Source organism: Phacochoerus africanus, chromosome 3, assembly GCF_016906955.1.
Source record: "Phacochoerus africanus isolate WHEZ1 chromosome 3, ROS_Pafr_v1, whole genome shotgun sequence".
NCBI lineage: Eukaryota > Metazoa > Chordata > Mammalia > Artiodactyla > Suidae > Phacochoerus > Phacochoerus africanus.
This window is the reverse complement of record NC_062546.1, coordinates 27715207-27730972: the sequence shown is the minus strand read 5'-3', so window position 1 is coordinate 27730972 and position 15766 is coordinate 27715207. Positions and strand designations below refer to the sequence as shown.

Genomic DNA, 15766 nt, shown 5'->3' with positions numbered 1-15766 from the left:
TGGCTGTGGTGTAGGCTGGCGGCTATAGCTCCAATTCGACTCCTAGCCTGGTAACCTCCATATGCCGCAGGTGCGGCCCTAAAAAGACAAAAAAAAAAAAAAAAGAAACAAAAAAAGCCGTCAACTATAAATTAAAAAAAAAAAGTTTAAAAAGGAAAAGAAGGAGTTCCCGTCGTGGCGCAGTGGTTAACGAATCCGACTAGGAATCATGAGGTTCCAGGTTCGATCCCTGGCCTTGCTCAGTGGGTTAAGGATCTGGCGTTGCCGTGAGCTGTGGTGTAGGTTGCAGACGCGGCTCGGATCCCGCGTTGCTGTGGCTCTGGCGTAGGCCGGTGGCTGCAGCTCCGATTAGACCCCTAGCCTGGGAACCTCCATATGCTGCGGGAGCAGCCCAAGAAATAGCTAGAAAAAAAAAAAAGAAAGAGAACCTCAAAGTGCACACGAAAAATAAATAAACCTATTGTGTTCATTATTAAAAGAAAAAGAAAAGACCTTCAACCCCATGGACCTTGAGCAAGTGCCCCTGAGACGGTTTCTTACCCAAAGGTGCTCCAAGCAGGACCAGAGGCCAGGGGCAGGCTGGTGGGCACAGAGCTGGGCGCTGAGGTGATCACCCCCGGGCCTGGGTGATTCTAAACAGGATCTGGGACACCCCGGAAGATGTGGGCAGAGCCAGAGCCTGGCCTGGGCGTAGCCTTGCCCCTCAGCCCTCCTGAGAACATCTCTTCATCCAGCACCCCCATCCTGTTCAAGCCAGCGGTACCAGGCAAGGCCTGGGAAAAGGCTGCCCACCCCCAAGGGCCCCAGGTGCTCCCCTCCCTCTTTCCCTTCCCGCTTGTTCCAACACCGCTCTCCCCCCAGTCGGTCCATGGGAAGAATGCCGTGTCCTCTGAACGGGGGCCAAGAGTGACAGGTGGTGGCAGTCGAGCTGCATGGCCCCTGGTGTAAGAGATCCTCTCCCCCGTCCCCGCCTCCCCTGCCTGCGCCCCTGCCTCCGCCTCTGCCCACCCAGCCCAGTCCCTTACAACTGCCCCAGGACGGCTCCCGGGCAGCCGCCTTGAGACAGACGGACACCAGGCTGCCCCTCTCTGCTCCAGGCACCTTCCTACCCTCAGTCAGCTGGCCCTGGTCTCCCCTTGGCCAGACAGGAGGAGGAGTCCAGCAGTCCGACACACCTTTCTCTTCTTTCTGCAGCTAGAAAGACTTGAGTTAGACAAGCAGAAGCACACGCCTCCCGACCTCATGGCGACAGAGAATGGAGCAGTCGAGCTGGGAGTCCAGAGCCCATCAACAGGTGCCAAGCTGGGGCCGGAGATGGAGGGAGGAGCTTGGGAAGGGGTGTTTGGAGCCAGAGTTGGGCTGGTTCCTCGGTGGGGGTTCTGTGCCTGAGGCCTCTTTGCATGGCACATGGAAGACCCAGAAATCAGAATCATCTCTGCATAGGGTGGAGCTGGGTCAAGGGCCTACGTGAAGCCCTCCCCTGAGAGACTGGGAAACGTGCAGTCCCCATGGGTGACACTAAACCCTCAGGGCAAGGGACAGCAGGGGCATCGAGGCCCAGCAGGGGACCAGAGCCTCCCCCACGGGACCCCCAATCTCCAAGCATCCCATCTCTAGAGCCCATGAAGTGGCCCCAGAAGCCCTGTGGGACAAGTGCTTGCAAATCGCGTCCTGGGTGAGGACATGGACCCAGAGCTGGTCACTGGCCAGCCTGGCCGGGGAAGGGGTGGGGGTGGGAGGGTGGATCCTGACTGGTGTTTCACCTCCTTGCAGATGAAGGACCCCCGGCTGCAGAGAAGGACCCTGCGCCCCCAGATCCAGAGACGGATCCTGGTCCCCCAGACCCAGAGAAGGCTCCTGATCTCCCAGAGCCAGAGAAAGAACATGGTCCCCCAGACCCAGAGAAAGAACCTGATCAACTCACCCTGAAGAAAGATGCGGAAGGCTTGGCCCCAGAGAAAGGGGATGGTGCCTCGGCTCAAGCCTCATCCAGTGGCCAGGGCCCCGAGGGAGAAGGCAGCCTGGGTGGGGGGGCTGCGGAAGGCAGTGCTGGGCAGCCGGCAGCCCTGCCCCAGGAGACGGCAACAGCCGAGGCCAGTGTCAAGAAGCCCGAGGCAGAGCAAGGGACACCAGGCAGCCAGGACCCCGGAGAGTCCAAGGTGCATAAGAAGGCAGCAGAGGGCCAAGCAGCGGCCAGGAGGGGCTCGCCTGCCTTCCTGCACAGCCCCAGCTGCCCTGCTGCCATCTCCAGGTGAATGGGCCCTGCCTGGGAGCAGGGAGGGGTTCTGCGGCCACTCTGTCCCAGGCACAGTCATCACATTCGATGCTGGATTGGGTCCTTCTGACTGGCAGGTCCCTCTGCCCGGGGCATTAGCCTGACTTTCTGATCTCCCTGCAGAAACCAGGACTTCATGATGGTTCATAGAAGCCTGGAATGTCAGGCAGGAGAGGTCCACAAAGACCTCTTCCCAGGCATCTTGATGGAGCCCAGAATACCCCTTACCCCGTGAACATGGGTCTCACCAAGGGCAGGAATGAGACTGCAGGAGGAAAAGATAACCCATCTTCTTAATATAAGGATTGGTATAATACGAAAAGATGGCTAATAACCAGACCGTTAGATCATTGCTAATACTTTTAGAACCAAAACGTAGCACCAGTCTTAGGGTGCAATCCATTATAGTTACCTGAATGCCAGTCATATTAATGAGGTTATTAATGATTGATTGTAAAACCACAATGCTAACACTGACCATATCAGTTTGAATGAGGTAGCAATATACATCAATGCATCAACATCATTAGGACATGAATCAATGGCATTGCCACAATTTGGTGAATCAGAGCTCTGTAACCTTCCTAATTTAGGCACATAAGGATTAACCAAATTAACAATCCCAGTGAATAGTTATTAATGATCAATTAGGGCACTGACAGTCAAGATAACGACTACAGACTTTTAAGGAATGAACATCCCTTGATTTTGTATGTAGATGCATTACCACCTGTGTTTGGGGTGGGGACAGGGTTGTATTAGCTCCAGCTGAACTCCGGGAGACCCACCGGCAGGGCAGTGGCGGCTGAAGGCTTCCCCTCTGTGTTCTCACGTTCCAGCCCTGAGAAGCTGTTGGCTGAGAAGCCCCCAGATGAGGCATCAGAGCTCATCTTTGAAGGGGTGCCCGTGACCCCCGAGCCCACGGATGCTGAACCAGCCAAGGAAGCAGAAGGAGGGAAGAACGTCCAGGACAGCAGCCAGAAGGAAGCAGAAGAAAAGGCCCCGGGCCAGGCTGGCCAGGCTAAGGTGCAAGGGGACACCTCGAGAGGGATCGAGTTCCAGGTCGGTCCCTCGGAGAGATCGGAGGCGGGGCAGGCCCTCAGTCTCACAGCCAGGGAGGAGGACTGCTTCCAGATTTTGGGTAGGCCGGGGCTGCCATGGGGCCGATGGAGGGGACGGGGGCTCCCGGTGTCTCCCCTTGTCTCCCTGAGGCATCTCACCCAGTCCGATCCATCTAAGTGTCACCCAACCCCAGGAAGTCCTAGTTCCTAGTCTCCTGTGATAGACAGGGAAACAGGGGCTCAAGGAAGGGGAGTGGAGTACCCTGAACCCATGGCTAGGATAGGGTATGACCTGTCAGGACAGCCTGACTCCAGAGCTCACTTTCTTTAATGGGGTTTAAAAAAAATCAGACATGTTACTGGTGCAGCACCAATTCTCTGGACAGTGGAATTTGAAGTCAGTCTATGGAAGGGCTCAGATGCCAGGCTTTGGTAGTTATATGGATGGGTAAGGAGGGTCATGGGAGCCACAGAGGGTACATGAGCTGAGCAGCACAGGTGTCAGTGCGTAGAAGCAATGACCAAACTGGGCACGTGAGATGGGCCAGGACTGTGGAGCGGCCTTAAGTGATGGTGGTTTATTCAGGGGGCCGCAGGCAACCATTGAGCATGAAGGAGCTTGGCGAGCAGGTGAATAGGGAAAGGGCCTGGGCAGGGAGGCAGCAGGGCTGGGGGTGGGGTGAGATGGGGTCAGAAGAGCCCAGAGTGTTCTGACACCCCCGTCCTCCAGGCCGAGGTGCCCTGGGAGACCCGCCCGCCTGCCTGGTGAGCGGCAGCGTGCCACCCAGACAGGGTGGAAGGGCCTGGCGGCTGGGCGGCAGCCAGGAGCCCTGCCTCCTCCCCTGAGCAGCCGCACAAACCTCCCGGCCCGCTCCGCCCAGAAATCACATCCTCGAGTGACGGACCTGAACAACCTCCAAGGGCTGTTTGATTTATCTCAGCCCGGCTTCCCTGCGGCCTCTAGCTATTTTTAAAGAGGTTTCCATTCCTGATGACTCAGCCTGTCGGCGGCCAGGGCCTGCTCTTCCCCATAATTGTCACTAGGTGGCAGCATTTCCCTACCAAACAAACACCTCCATCCCAGGCTTCTCCCCGCCTACCCCCGTCCCTGGGCCACGTCCGGGTTGGACACTCGCTCCATCTATAGGTGGCGCCAGCTGGTAGTGTTATCACAGAGAATGGTAGGCAGGTTCCATGCCTATCCCATCGGACATAGTAACCCCTACTTATGAAGGCACTCCAAACTATAGTTCGTTCGTTCGTTCGTTCTTTCCCTCTTTCTCTCCCCCTCTCTCTTTTTCTCTCTCCCTCCCTCCTTTCCTTCCTTTTTTCTTCTTATGGCTGCACCTGTGGCACATGGAAGTTCTTGGACCAAGGGATAGAATAGGAGCTGCAGCTGCAGCCTAGGCCTACAGCCAGGGCAACACCAGATCTGAGCTGCATCTTCGACCTTTGCTGCAGCTGTCACAACACCAGATCCTTAAGCCAATGTTGGGTCCTTAACCTGCTGAGCCACGACAGGAACGCCACCTTTTTTTTTTTTTTCCCCTTTAACGGAAACACAGCTAGTTTGGGGTGGAGTCTTCATGCCTTATAATATGGGAGGGTCTGAGAAGTCCAATCACCCATCCCCACTGCTGTGCTGGGAGGGGGAGTGGCTGAGCCTCCCTCTGAAAGGGGCAGAGGCTTCCCAAGGCCATTTTGTGTGTCGGTGGCAGTGCTGAAATTGGAGACTGGGCCCCTTAGTCCCCATCCTGGAGCGAGCTGTCCCCCAGGTATCACTGGATCACCCAGGCCAGGCAGGAGGGGTGGCGCCGGGAGTGTCCTCAGCAGGGCTGTGCTGACTGTGACGCACTGCTCTCCTCTGCTCCCCAGATGACTGCCCGCCACCCCCGGCCCCCTTCCCCCACCGCATCGTGGAGCTGAGGAGCGGGAATGTCAACAGCCAATTCAGCCTGAACTCCAAGGAGGCGCTGGGCGGGTGAGTGCCAGGCCCAAGCCCCTGGCCCCTCCACCCTGGTGGGAAAGCCCGGAGCTCCAGGCCTCGTGTCTTCCCCACGTGAGGCCCAGACACTCCAATTGGACATGAGCCACGTGGACCCACTTTTTCCCACATGGTCACACTTGTCACTTGCCACTGTCACGTGGCTGGTGTGTACCCGTGTCACTGACTCACGCAAACACCCCATTGGCCATTCAGTGTTTCCCATGGGAGGCACATAGTATTTTCCTGTCTGTCTCAGTTTAGGCACCACACTGACCCCCTCAAGGTGATTCCTGCTTTGTTAAAAGTCCTGAAGGTGCCCCCCCCTCCCTGCCGACCCCACCCGAGGGCCTGGTACCCCTGCCTGCCACACATCAGGGGCTGTCTTTCTTTTTCTTTGGGTTTTTTTGTTTTGTTTTGTTTTGCTTTGCTTTTCAGGGCTGCACCTGCAGCGTATGGAAGTTCCCAGGCTAGGGGTTTAATTGGAGCTGCGGCAGCTGGCCTACGCCACAGCCACAGCCAACACCAGACCCCAGCCACATCTGTGACCTACACTGCAGCTTGTGGCAATGCCGGGTCCTTAACCCACTGAGCGAGGCCAGGAAATCCAACCCGAGTCCTCATGGATCCTAGTCGTGTTCATTATTGCTAAGCCACAACAGGAACTCCATGGGGCCGTCTTTCCATGAGCCTACCCTTCCTGGGCCCATGGCTTGTGTGGTTCAGCCATTGTCCCTGCATAGAGCTCACGGCTTCAGGAGGCGATTGGAGCTGGCAGAGGTGTGCACCCCCATCTCCCAGCCCCCCTCCCCTGTCCCCTTGGAACTCCCTCACTCCCAGCCTCGTCTCTCTCCAGTGGCAAGTTTGGAGCTGTCTGCACCTGCACCGAGAAAGCCACAGGGCTCAAGTTGGCAGCCAAGGTCATCAAGAAACAGACACCCAAAGACAAGGTAGTGGGGGCTGGCTGTGTGGGAGGGGGCGGGGATTCTTGGAGTGCCTGCCTCTCACCCCCCTCCACCCACACGTTTGCACCACGGGCCTGGTGTGTGGACCTGGATGCACCGAGCTGTCATGCAGATAGACAGACAGATGGACAGCCCTGCCACGGGGGCCTGATGCCCCTGACCCTAAGCTAGACCCCTCAGTTAGTTAGATCCCCTCTGGGCCAGGTTCTGTGATGGGCACTAGAGGTCCCAAAGGGAAGCCCATGTGGTCCTGCTCGGAGAGCCCCGGGGAAATAGGCCTGATGCAGAGCAGTGTTTGTTCAAGGAATGAATGAATGAAGGAATGAGTGCATGAAGAGGCAGAGGCTCATGTGGAACGAGGGAGTCGGGTCTGTGAGGAGGTGGTGGCAACCTCGCAGCCTGGTGTGGTGAGAGCTGTAACTTAGGAAACCCGGCTGGGGGGGGGGGGGGGGTGCACAGAGGAGGCTCCCTGTCACCCACGGGCTCAGGGGAGCATCTCCTGAATGAAGGCTTTGAAGCCTGGCCAAGGGCGCAGGTGTGGAGGGCGGAGAACAGGGAGGGATGACTCTTGGGTGGTACCGCTGATGTCCTGGGTCCCCAGGAAATGGTGTTGCTTGAGATCGAGGTCATGAACCAGCTGAACCACCGCAACCTGATCCAGCTCTACGCGGCCATCGAGACCCCGCACGAGATCGTCCTCTTCATGGAGTAGTGAGTGCCAGCGGCAGGGCCGGGGCGGGGGGGGGGCCCGGGCTGGGGGTGGCGGCGGGTCTGGAAGCGAGCCTGTAGAGGGGTCTGTGCACACAGCATCGAGGGCGGCGAGCTGTTCGAGAGGATTGTGGATGAGGACTATCACCTGACTGAGGTGGACACCATGGTGTTTGTCAGGCAGATCTGTGATGGGATCCTCTTCATGCACAAGATGAGGGTTCTGCACCTGGACCTCAAGGTACTGGGGTCAGGGCCTCCCGGGAGGCGGGGGCGGGAGCAGCATCCCACCACCTGAGATCAGTGCTGGGGGCAGCCAGCCCGCCATCCTCCCACTCCTCCTTCTCTTCCTCCCTCCCTCCTTCCTTCCTTCCATCAGTAGATTCAAAAAGGGTTTATTGAGGGGGTACTAAGTACCAGGAGCTGGGGTCACCTCAGAGAGCAAAAAAGACTTGGTCTTGCCCTCGGGAGCTCCTAGTCTAGTACGAAGCGCTTGTTGAAAAGGGTCGCTTGCAGTCCTGGGAGCCCCACACTTGGTGTCTTCGCTGCTAAGTGTTGCAGAAGCTCCAGGAGTTCCTGCTGTGGTGCAACAGGATCAGTGGCATCTTGGGAGTCATGGGAATCAGGTTCGATCCCTCGCCCGGCACAGTGGGTTAAGGGTCTGGTGTTGCTGCAGCTGCGGCTCAAGTTGAGACTGTGGCTTGGATCTGATCCCTGGCCTGGGAACTCCATAGGCTGCAGGGTGGCGGAAAAAAAAAAAAAAAAAAAAAGCTCTTGCCTCAGTGCAGGCCCCTGATAGGCGCTTTGAATGTTTGTTCTTTTTTTTTAGAGCTGCACTTGAGGCGTATGGAAGTTCCCAGGCCAGCCTACACCACAGCCACAGCAACGTAGGATCCGAGCTGCGTCTGCAGACTACACCACAGCTCATGGCAATGCCAGATCCTTAACCCACTAGTGAGGCCAGGGATAGAGCCCACATCCTCATGGGTACTAGTCAGGTTCATTACCGCTGAGCCACAATGGGAACTCCCGAATGTTTGTTCATTTATTCCACAAATTATCTCTGGAGGGCCTATTATATGCCAATCAGTGTTCTAGGTGGCAGAGATCCAGTGGTGAACAAAACAGATAGAAACACATGCCCTCATGGAGCTTATGTTCTAGTAGGAGATTCAAAAAAGCACATGCATGGATTTTGTATCCCTGCAGAAATATGCACATGATGCGCAGGAACAAAAACATGTAGTAAAAGAATGTTTATATCCTCTTATACCGACCCGGCTCGGTACCTTGCACATAGCAGGTCAGGGAGAGCAAATAGATTTTACTCATCCCACCTACTCTTTAATTTTTTTTCTGTCTTTTTAGGGTCCCACGCATGGCATATGGAGGTTCCCAGGCTAGGGGTCAAATTGGAGCTGCAGTCGCTGGCCTACACCACAGCCACAGCAATGTGGGTTCTGAGCCGTGTCTGTGACCTACACCACAGCTCTGTGATCCCCCACCCACTGGGCGAGGCCAGGGATTGAACCCACATCCTCATGGATACTAGCTGGGTTGGTTTACCACTGAGCCATGATGGGAACTCCAGCCTCCCACCCACTCTGATCCCCTGGCAGTGGCTGTCTGAAGCTGAGTGGTGTTGGCTGTGGTGCGGAGCTGCACGAGGCTGGGCATGCTCGTCTAATGGCAGGTGTTAATGTTTGTGGGATCAGAGGCCAGGCTAGTGGAAAAGATGAAATCTGAACACCCATTGGCAAAGCGGATGGTGCTTCCATTCATTCATTTGATAAATACGTATAGAGTACCCGCGCCTGTGCTGCCGTGCACAGTGCTGGGTGTGGGCATTGCCATGGGGGTGATGAGGACACCCCTGTCCCACAGAGCCTGCAGGTCAGTGGGGAAAACAAACATTCATGCAATAGTAACCCAATGAATAGATCATTAAAAAAAATCTTTATGGCCACACCCAGGACATATGGAAGTTTCTGAGTCAACGATTGAATTTGAGCCACAACTGTGGCAATGCCAGATGCTTTAACCCACCATGGCTAGCTGGGGATCGAACCTGCACCTCTGCAGCAACCCAAGCCGCTGCAGTCAGATTCTTAACCCCCTGTGCCACAGTGGGAACTCCTAGATCATTTTAACCCACATGAGAGTAAAGGGGAGACATACAAAGTGAAACTGGAGAAGCAGGCGAGGGTCAGAGCAGTGGAGGTCTCAGACGGGCTGCCAGTCCACGCGTGCCGGGAGTCAGAGCTGTTCAGCGTGTACACTAGTCCTTGGGTCTGGTGGGCCGTTGTCATCCCCACTGACACGTGAGGATGCGAGGAGGGTGAGGAGGTGGGTTTCAGTTGGGCCACTGTGGCTGCAGGGACTTTAGGAGGCGGTCATAAGAAGCCAGGAGAGAGACGGCGGGGGCTGGAAGCGGCGGCAGTGGGGGAGGCCTGGGACGTGGTCAGATGATGGGCGCTTTCTGAAAATAGAGCCGGCCTGATCTGTGGTGGTTGGGATGTGGGAGGGCGGAGGGGAAGGAGAGGGAGAGGGGGGCTCCGGAGTCTCTGGACAGAGCTGCTGCCTGCGGCGCGGTGGCGCTGGAGCTTGCCGTCCTCCCACGAAAGCCATTTTCTTGGGGCCCTCGATGACACTGCAGTGGCCCAGGAGGAAGCTCAGCCTCAAGCCTCTGTATCCTAAAATGTGTTTTTTTCAAGATAGCAATAAATGTGTCATCAATAAAAGGTGTCACGGTCACATAAGTTGGGTGAACCACAGCCCGAAGGCGCTCCCCAGGCCTCCGGCTGCATGGCTTTTCAGGAAGCCCCGTGTCCCCCCAGAGGACGTCTGGTCTGTCTGTTTCCCTCCCAGTTGGAGCCTGGGGCCTCTCTTTCCTTCCCCTGTCTCCGTGGAGCAGCCGGTTGAGCTACTGAAGTTACTAGCATCCTGTTCTGAGGGAGGGCAGCGGTGTGAAGGGACCTGCAGAAAGCCTATCGTCTGGGGCCTCAAATCAGATGCTCACAGAGCCCAGAGGAAGGACAGACCCCATTCAACAGTCGGGGCGGGAGGAACTGGAGGCCTGTCCCCTGGCTCAGGGGTCAGCGGCAGCCCCCTCCAAGCTGTGCGTGGCCGTCGGCCTGGGGCTTCCTCTGTTTCAGGAGGTGCTGAAAATCAGGAAACAGGGTTTTTGTGCAAAATCTGCCCTTTCGCCATTGTTAACTACTGAAACCGTTTCTGCCCTGCAACCTCAGATTAGTCCTGTGTCCTTGAGTCACATGAAGAGGAAATGGAGGCCCAGAGCGGGAGGGACTAGCCTTGCGGTGACTTCACATGCTCACCTGTGCTTGGAGCACAGGAGTCCTGGGAGCCTTGGCTGAGCACCTACTGGGCACTTTGTTAGACGCAGAGGGTGGGGAGCGAGGAGGCCTGGAGGAGACGGTCCCTGCCCTGGAAGAGCCCTGCTCGGGCCTCTGGATCCTCCTCTGTGCCTGGAGCAGGCAGGTCCAAGGGTCTCCGATGGGCTGTCGGCTCTGGCGGCCTGGGCCTCTGATCCAGGGAGCCTGGGACTTGGGGGGACCTGGCTGGGGAGGGAGGGTGAGCCGGGTCAGAGGTCAATCCAGGTCACCCCCTTCTCCTCAGCCAGAGAACATCCTATGCGTCAACACCACGGGCCATTTGGTGAAGATCATTGACTTTGGCCTGGCACGGAGGTACCAGCTGGGTGGGGGAGGAGGGCAGGGCCGGCCCGAGGTGGGGAAGGTTGGCAGGTGCCTGGGCACAGGCTGGGGATTGTGCTCTGAACTCTTGCTCTCACTTCCAGGTATAACCCCAGAGAGAAGCTGAAGGTGAATTTCGGGACCCCAGAGTTCCTGTCCCCTGAGGTGGTGAATTACGATCAAATCTCCGATAAGACAGACATGTGGAGCCTGGGTGTCATCACCTACATGCTGTGCGTCCCCAGGGAGCATGGTGCTTCCAGGGCTGGGGCACGTCGGGGGCAGCGGAGGCTGAGCTTGGTTCTACCTCCCCACTCCTTCCGTCAGGGGTTTGCTGGGTGTGGGGCGTGCTGGGGAGAACCAGGAAAGCAAACTTGGTACCCATTTGATAGACGGAGAAACCAAGGCCCCCCTGCCGGCATAGCATCCCATCCAGGGCTCTGGCCAGCGGGTCTTTGATGACCCAGTGCCCTCATCCCTCCTCTTCTTCACTCGAACCCTGGGAAGCTGGGATGCTTTTGCCCGTTTTGCAGATGCGAAGAGTGAGGCTCAGAGAGGGGAAGTGATTTGCCCAAGGTCACCCAGCCAGATTCACACCCAGGTCTGTCCTACTTGAGAGGCCGGAGGTCTTTTCAGGGCTTGGTGCTGCTTCCCAGGATCTGCCCCCTTCCCCGACCCACTCTCACCTCCCTGCCCCCGCCACCCGCTTCCCGCAGGCTGAGCGGCCTCTCCCCCTTCCTGGGAGATGACGACACGGAGACCCTGAACAATGTGCTGTCGGGCAACTGGTACTTCGACGAGGAGACCTTCGAGGCCGTGTCAGACGAGGCCAAAGACTTTGTCTCCAACCTCATCGTCAAGGACCAGAGGTGAGGTTCACCCCAGGACACAAACCCTGTGTGTGCAAGCCCTGTGCGTGTGTGTGTGTGTGTGTGTGTGTATGCGTGCCTGTTCGTGCCCTGGCCGCCCACCCTCACCACGCTGCCCCTCCCCGCAGGGGCCGGATGAGCGCTGCCCAGTGCCTCGCCCACCCCTGGCTCAACAACCTGGCAGAGAAAGCCAAGCGCTGTAACCGCCGCCTCAAGTCCCAGATCTTGCTTAAGAAATACCTCATGAAGAGGCGCTGGAAGGTACCCCGGGCTGAGGGTGGGAGGAGGGAGGACGCAGGGCGGGAGGCATTCTGGCCCCGCCAGCCCTGCCTCGGCCGGCTCTGTCTGGAAAACAGGATTGGCTTTTCTCTCTTTGTCCTGGGCTGGCTCCTGACCTGGGTGGTGGCCCTCCAGCCACCCCCTCCACCCAGAGGAGGGCATCCCTTGTGACTCAGACTCAAGAAAAGGTCTCCGACCCCATCACAGCCTTCCTCCCTTCACTTCACAAATCTCCCTTCCTTCCTTCCTTCCTTCCCTCCTTCCTTCCTTCTTTCCTTCTTTCCTTTCTTTCTTCTTTCCTTCCTTCCTCTCTCTCTCTGTCTTCCTTTCTCTTTCCTTCTTTCTTTTGCTGTCTTTTTAGGGCTACACCTGTGGCATATGGAAGTTCCCAGGCTCAGGGTTGAATTGGAGCTGCCAACCTATGCCTCAGCCATAACGATGTGGGATTTGAGCCATGTCTACACCACAGCTCACAGCAACACCAGATCCCCTACCCACTGAGCGAGGCCAGAGATCGAACCCGTGTCCTCATGGATACTGGTCAGGTTCATTACTGCTGAGCCACAACGGGAACTCCCAGAAATATTTCTTGAGCATCTACTACTTCTAGGTGCTGGGGATACACCGGTGGTCTAGGAGACAAAGATTTCAGTCTGTGTGGACCTACTTTTGGTTGGGAGTGGGGAGTTACAAAAAGGGGTTAAGGAAGGGCTCTAGAAAAAAAAAAAAAAAAGAGCAGTCAGAGGTGCCAGGGAGAGAGGCTGCAGTTCTAAATAGGGTGGCCAGGGAAGGCACCCTGAGAAGGAGCAGGTGAACAAGAACTTGAAGGAGTTGAGGACTGAGCGGTGCTGGTACCGGGGTGGGGGGGGGGGGAGAGTGTCCCAGGCAGAGGGAACAGCTGGTGCAAAGGCCCTGAGGCAGAAGCAAGGTTGGCGAGTGTGCGGAGGCCAGTGCGGCTGGGGTGGAATAAGCAAGGGGGTAAGGGAGTTTGTCCAAGAGGAACGGGAGGCAGGGTGTGGAGAGACTCGGCCACGGTGAGGGGTTTCTCTTTTACTTGGAGGGAAATAGGAACCACTAGGAGTTGCTGTTGTAGCTCAGCAGTTAAGAACTCAACATAGTGTCCATGAGGATGTAAGTCTGATCCCTGGCCTCGCTCAGTAAGTTAAGGATCCAGCATATCTGTGAGCTGTAGCGTAGGTCACAGATGCTGCTCAGATCCAACGTTGCTGTGGCTGTGGCGTAGGCTGGCAGCTGTAGCGCCCATTAGACCCCTGGCCTGGGAACTTCCATATGCTGCAGGTGTGGGTGTAAAAAGGAAAAAAGAAAAAAGAAAAAGGAAAAGGAATAGGAACCACTGGAGCATCTTTAGCAGGGTGGTACTCAGGTTGGCTGTGGGTCTGTTGAATGAGGGAGTGGCGCCTCCTGTGGCCATTTTTGGGACTGCACCCTGCTTGGCATCGCGTCTTCCTGGAATGAAGGGGACCTTGGGAGACACTCAGCCATCCGACAGTTTTCCCCAGGGCCCGCAGCTGACTGGGACCCCTCTCTCTCATCCCTCAGAAAAATTTCATTGCTGTCAGCGCTGCCAACCGCTTCAAGAAGATCAGCAGCTCGGGGGCACTGATGGCTCTGGGGGTCTGAGCCCTGGGAGCAGCTGAGGCCTGGATGCAGCCACACATTGGCCGGGGCTGAGGCCACACAGCCCAGAAGGCCGGAGCAGATAGGCCAGATCCCTGGGACAGGCTGGCCAGGACAAGGCTGCGCCAGGCTGGGAGGCTCGGGGCTCCCCATGCCCCCGCGCAGTGACTGCTTCCCCGACGTGAGCCGCCTCAGATGTGGCCTTGACTCCATCCTGCTAATGCCTCCCCAGACAGGGCTCCGGTACCACAGCCACAGCCCAGATGCCACGGGCCCTGCTGTTCCTGCCTGGTTCCCCCTTCTGGAACTGCTGCTCTGGTGACCCCTGCTTGGCCTCACCTGGGGCATCCCTGGCCTGGGCTTGCTCCTAGCTGGAGTGGGAGGGCTGGGGGTCCTGGCGTGTGGGGTTTCCGCCCTTGTGGATGGGAGGCCCTTGGTGGGGCAGGAAGGCAGCGCAGCCGAGTCCCAAGGCCCAGCTGCCAGGGGAGACAGAGCAGGCTTTGTGAAAGAGGACCTCCGTGCCCCCACCCGCCTCCCCAATCCCAACAGATAAGGCCCGGCACACACCATCTGGCTGGGCCCGGCCCCCCGCCCACCTTCCTTGCGACCACCAACACACAGGAACTCCGCCTGAGAGAGAGGACGCCCTGCCCAGGCCTGGCGGAGGGGGAGGGGGCGAGGCCTAGGGGACAGGGGAGACCACCCCCGAGCTTGCCTGAGGGCCAAGCCAGCCCAAACCAGGCACTCCGGGCCCCCTCCCCAGGGTCAGCCGCGGCCCAGGAGGAGGGGGAGGGCCGTCGGGCAGCCCCCAACCTGCTCTCAGCTTGTGCCTTGTAAATAAATGTACAGGTTGGAAGTGGCCTCCTTCCCTCTGTGTGTGTGCACTTGGGGACAGTCACAGGTGGAGGACTACCGCGGGGCCAGGGGCTTTATTATTATTATTATTATTGCTCTTGAGGGCCACACTTGTGGCATATGGAGGTTCCCAGGCTAGGTGTCAAATTGGAGCTGCAGACGCCGGCCTACACCACAGCCTCAGCAAGGCGGGGACCCGAGACACGTCAGTGATCCACACCACAGCTCACGGCAACACTGGGTCCTTAACCCAGTGCTGGGGACCAGGGATTGAACCTGCGTCCTCATGGACACCGGTTGGGCTCGTTACTGCTGAGCCACAATGGGAACTCCAAAGGGGGCAGGCATTTGAGCAGCACTTGGTGTTACCGACGCGGCCTCAGAAGCCAGACTGCCCAGCGTGTGATCTGGGCAAGTGGTCCCCCCCTTCGCGCCTCAGTTTGTCCATTTGTGAGCTGGAGGTCCCCACACCAGCCAGAATTTATGGGCGATTGCTGGATGCAGGCTCTATTTCAACGCTCGTATGTACAACTCATTTACCCCCCACAGCAAGGTTGTGAGGTAGATATAATTCCTGTTTTACAGGGGGGAAACCGAGGCATATGAGGGGAAGGAACTTGAAGGCTTTTCAACAAATTGGAAGCTGGGGCTTGAAATCTTCTCTCTCCCAGAGCAAGGCTCTGCCTATGGGCCCACGGACCTCTCACCAGCACAAGGGGGAAGCAGAAGCTTGGCCCCCAGGTCGAGCCAGAAGTTGGGCCCTGCAGTGATGGGGGTCTTCTGGGAGGCCTGGGGGAGAGAGCTGTCCTCTGGTTTTCCTGACAGGCCCCAGCCGGCCTCGCCCAGGCCTGCCATGCAGGGGAGGGGCTCCACCCAGAGGGCAAGAGAGCTTAACCCTGACAGGGTGCAGCCTTGCTGACCGTGAGGACAACTGAGTCAGAAGTGGGACCGGCCCAACTGGGGCACCCTGTCCACCTGCTGATCCACCTGCTGAGGTTCACAGCAGTTCACATGCATGGAGCGCCTACTGGGTGCCCACCCTGGCCCAGCTCTGTGCGTTTGCGATCACATCGGCCGTTCACGTGACGGCACCATGGACACTTGAGTTACGTCCATTTCTCCCACGAGGAAGCCAAGCCTCAGGAAAGTGACGCCACTCGCTCCGAGTCCCACAGCTCATCTGCGGCAGAGCCAGGATTTGTACCCAGACAGTCTGGGCCCAGAGCCCCTGCTCTTAACAGCGACACTGTCTGCCTCCGAGTACTCTTGGACAGAGAGACCTTCAGTCTTCATCCCTCTCTGCCTGCCTCCCTGATCACTGGCCTGGAGGGCAAGGCGGGGTCCTCACTCCCACTCCTGCTCTGTTTCAGCAGATGGGTATGGAGTTCCCACGGCAACAGGTGCCACATGGGGCAGGGT

At 57.6% G+C, this 15766-nt stretch overlaps 1 protein-coding gene across 1 annotated transcript; it reads left to right on the top strand.

The window, feature by feature from the left end:
- Window positions 1–975: 975 nt before the first annotated feature.
- Window positions 976–14353, top strand: MYLK2 (myosin light chain kinase 2). The gene is made up of 12 exons (XM_047771375.1): window positions 976–1294; window positions 1774–2251; window positions 3115–3416; window positions 5212–5317; window positions 6177–6270; window positions 6887–6996; window positions 7093–7234; window positions 10630–10700; window positions 10811–10939; window positions 11423–11575; window positions 11704–11836; window positions 13415–14353. Exons 1-12 carry the CDS (start codon window positions 1243–1245, stop codon window positions 13493–13495), a joined length of 1851 nt encoding a protein of 616 aa, XP_047627331.1. The 5' UTR covers window positions 976–1242; the 3' UTR covers window positions 13496–14353.
- The last annotated feature ends 1413 nt before the right edge of the window (window positions 14354–15766 follow it).

Excerpts from the sequence above, each read along its gene's own strand:
- MYLK2 (XM_047771375.1), top strand. The coding sequence starts at position 1,243 with ATGGCGACAGAGAATGGAGCAGTCGAGCTGGGAGTCCAGAGCCCATCA. Across the intron at positions 3,417-5,211 it reads GGACTGCTTCCAGATTTTGG|ATGACTGCCCGCCACCCCCG; the intron begins GTAGGCCGGGGC and ends TCTGCTCCCCAG. Across the intron at positions 6,271-6,886 it reads AACAGACACCCAAAGACAAG|GAAATGGTGTTGCTTGAGAT; the intron begins GTAGTGGGGGCT and ends CTGGGTCCCCAG.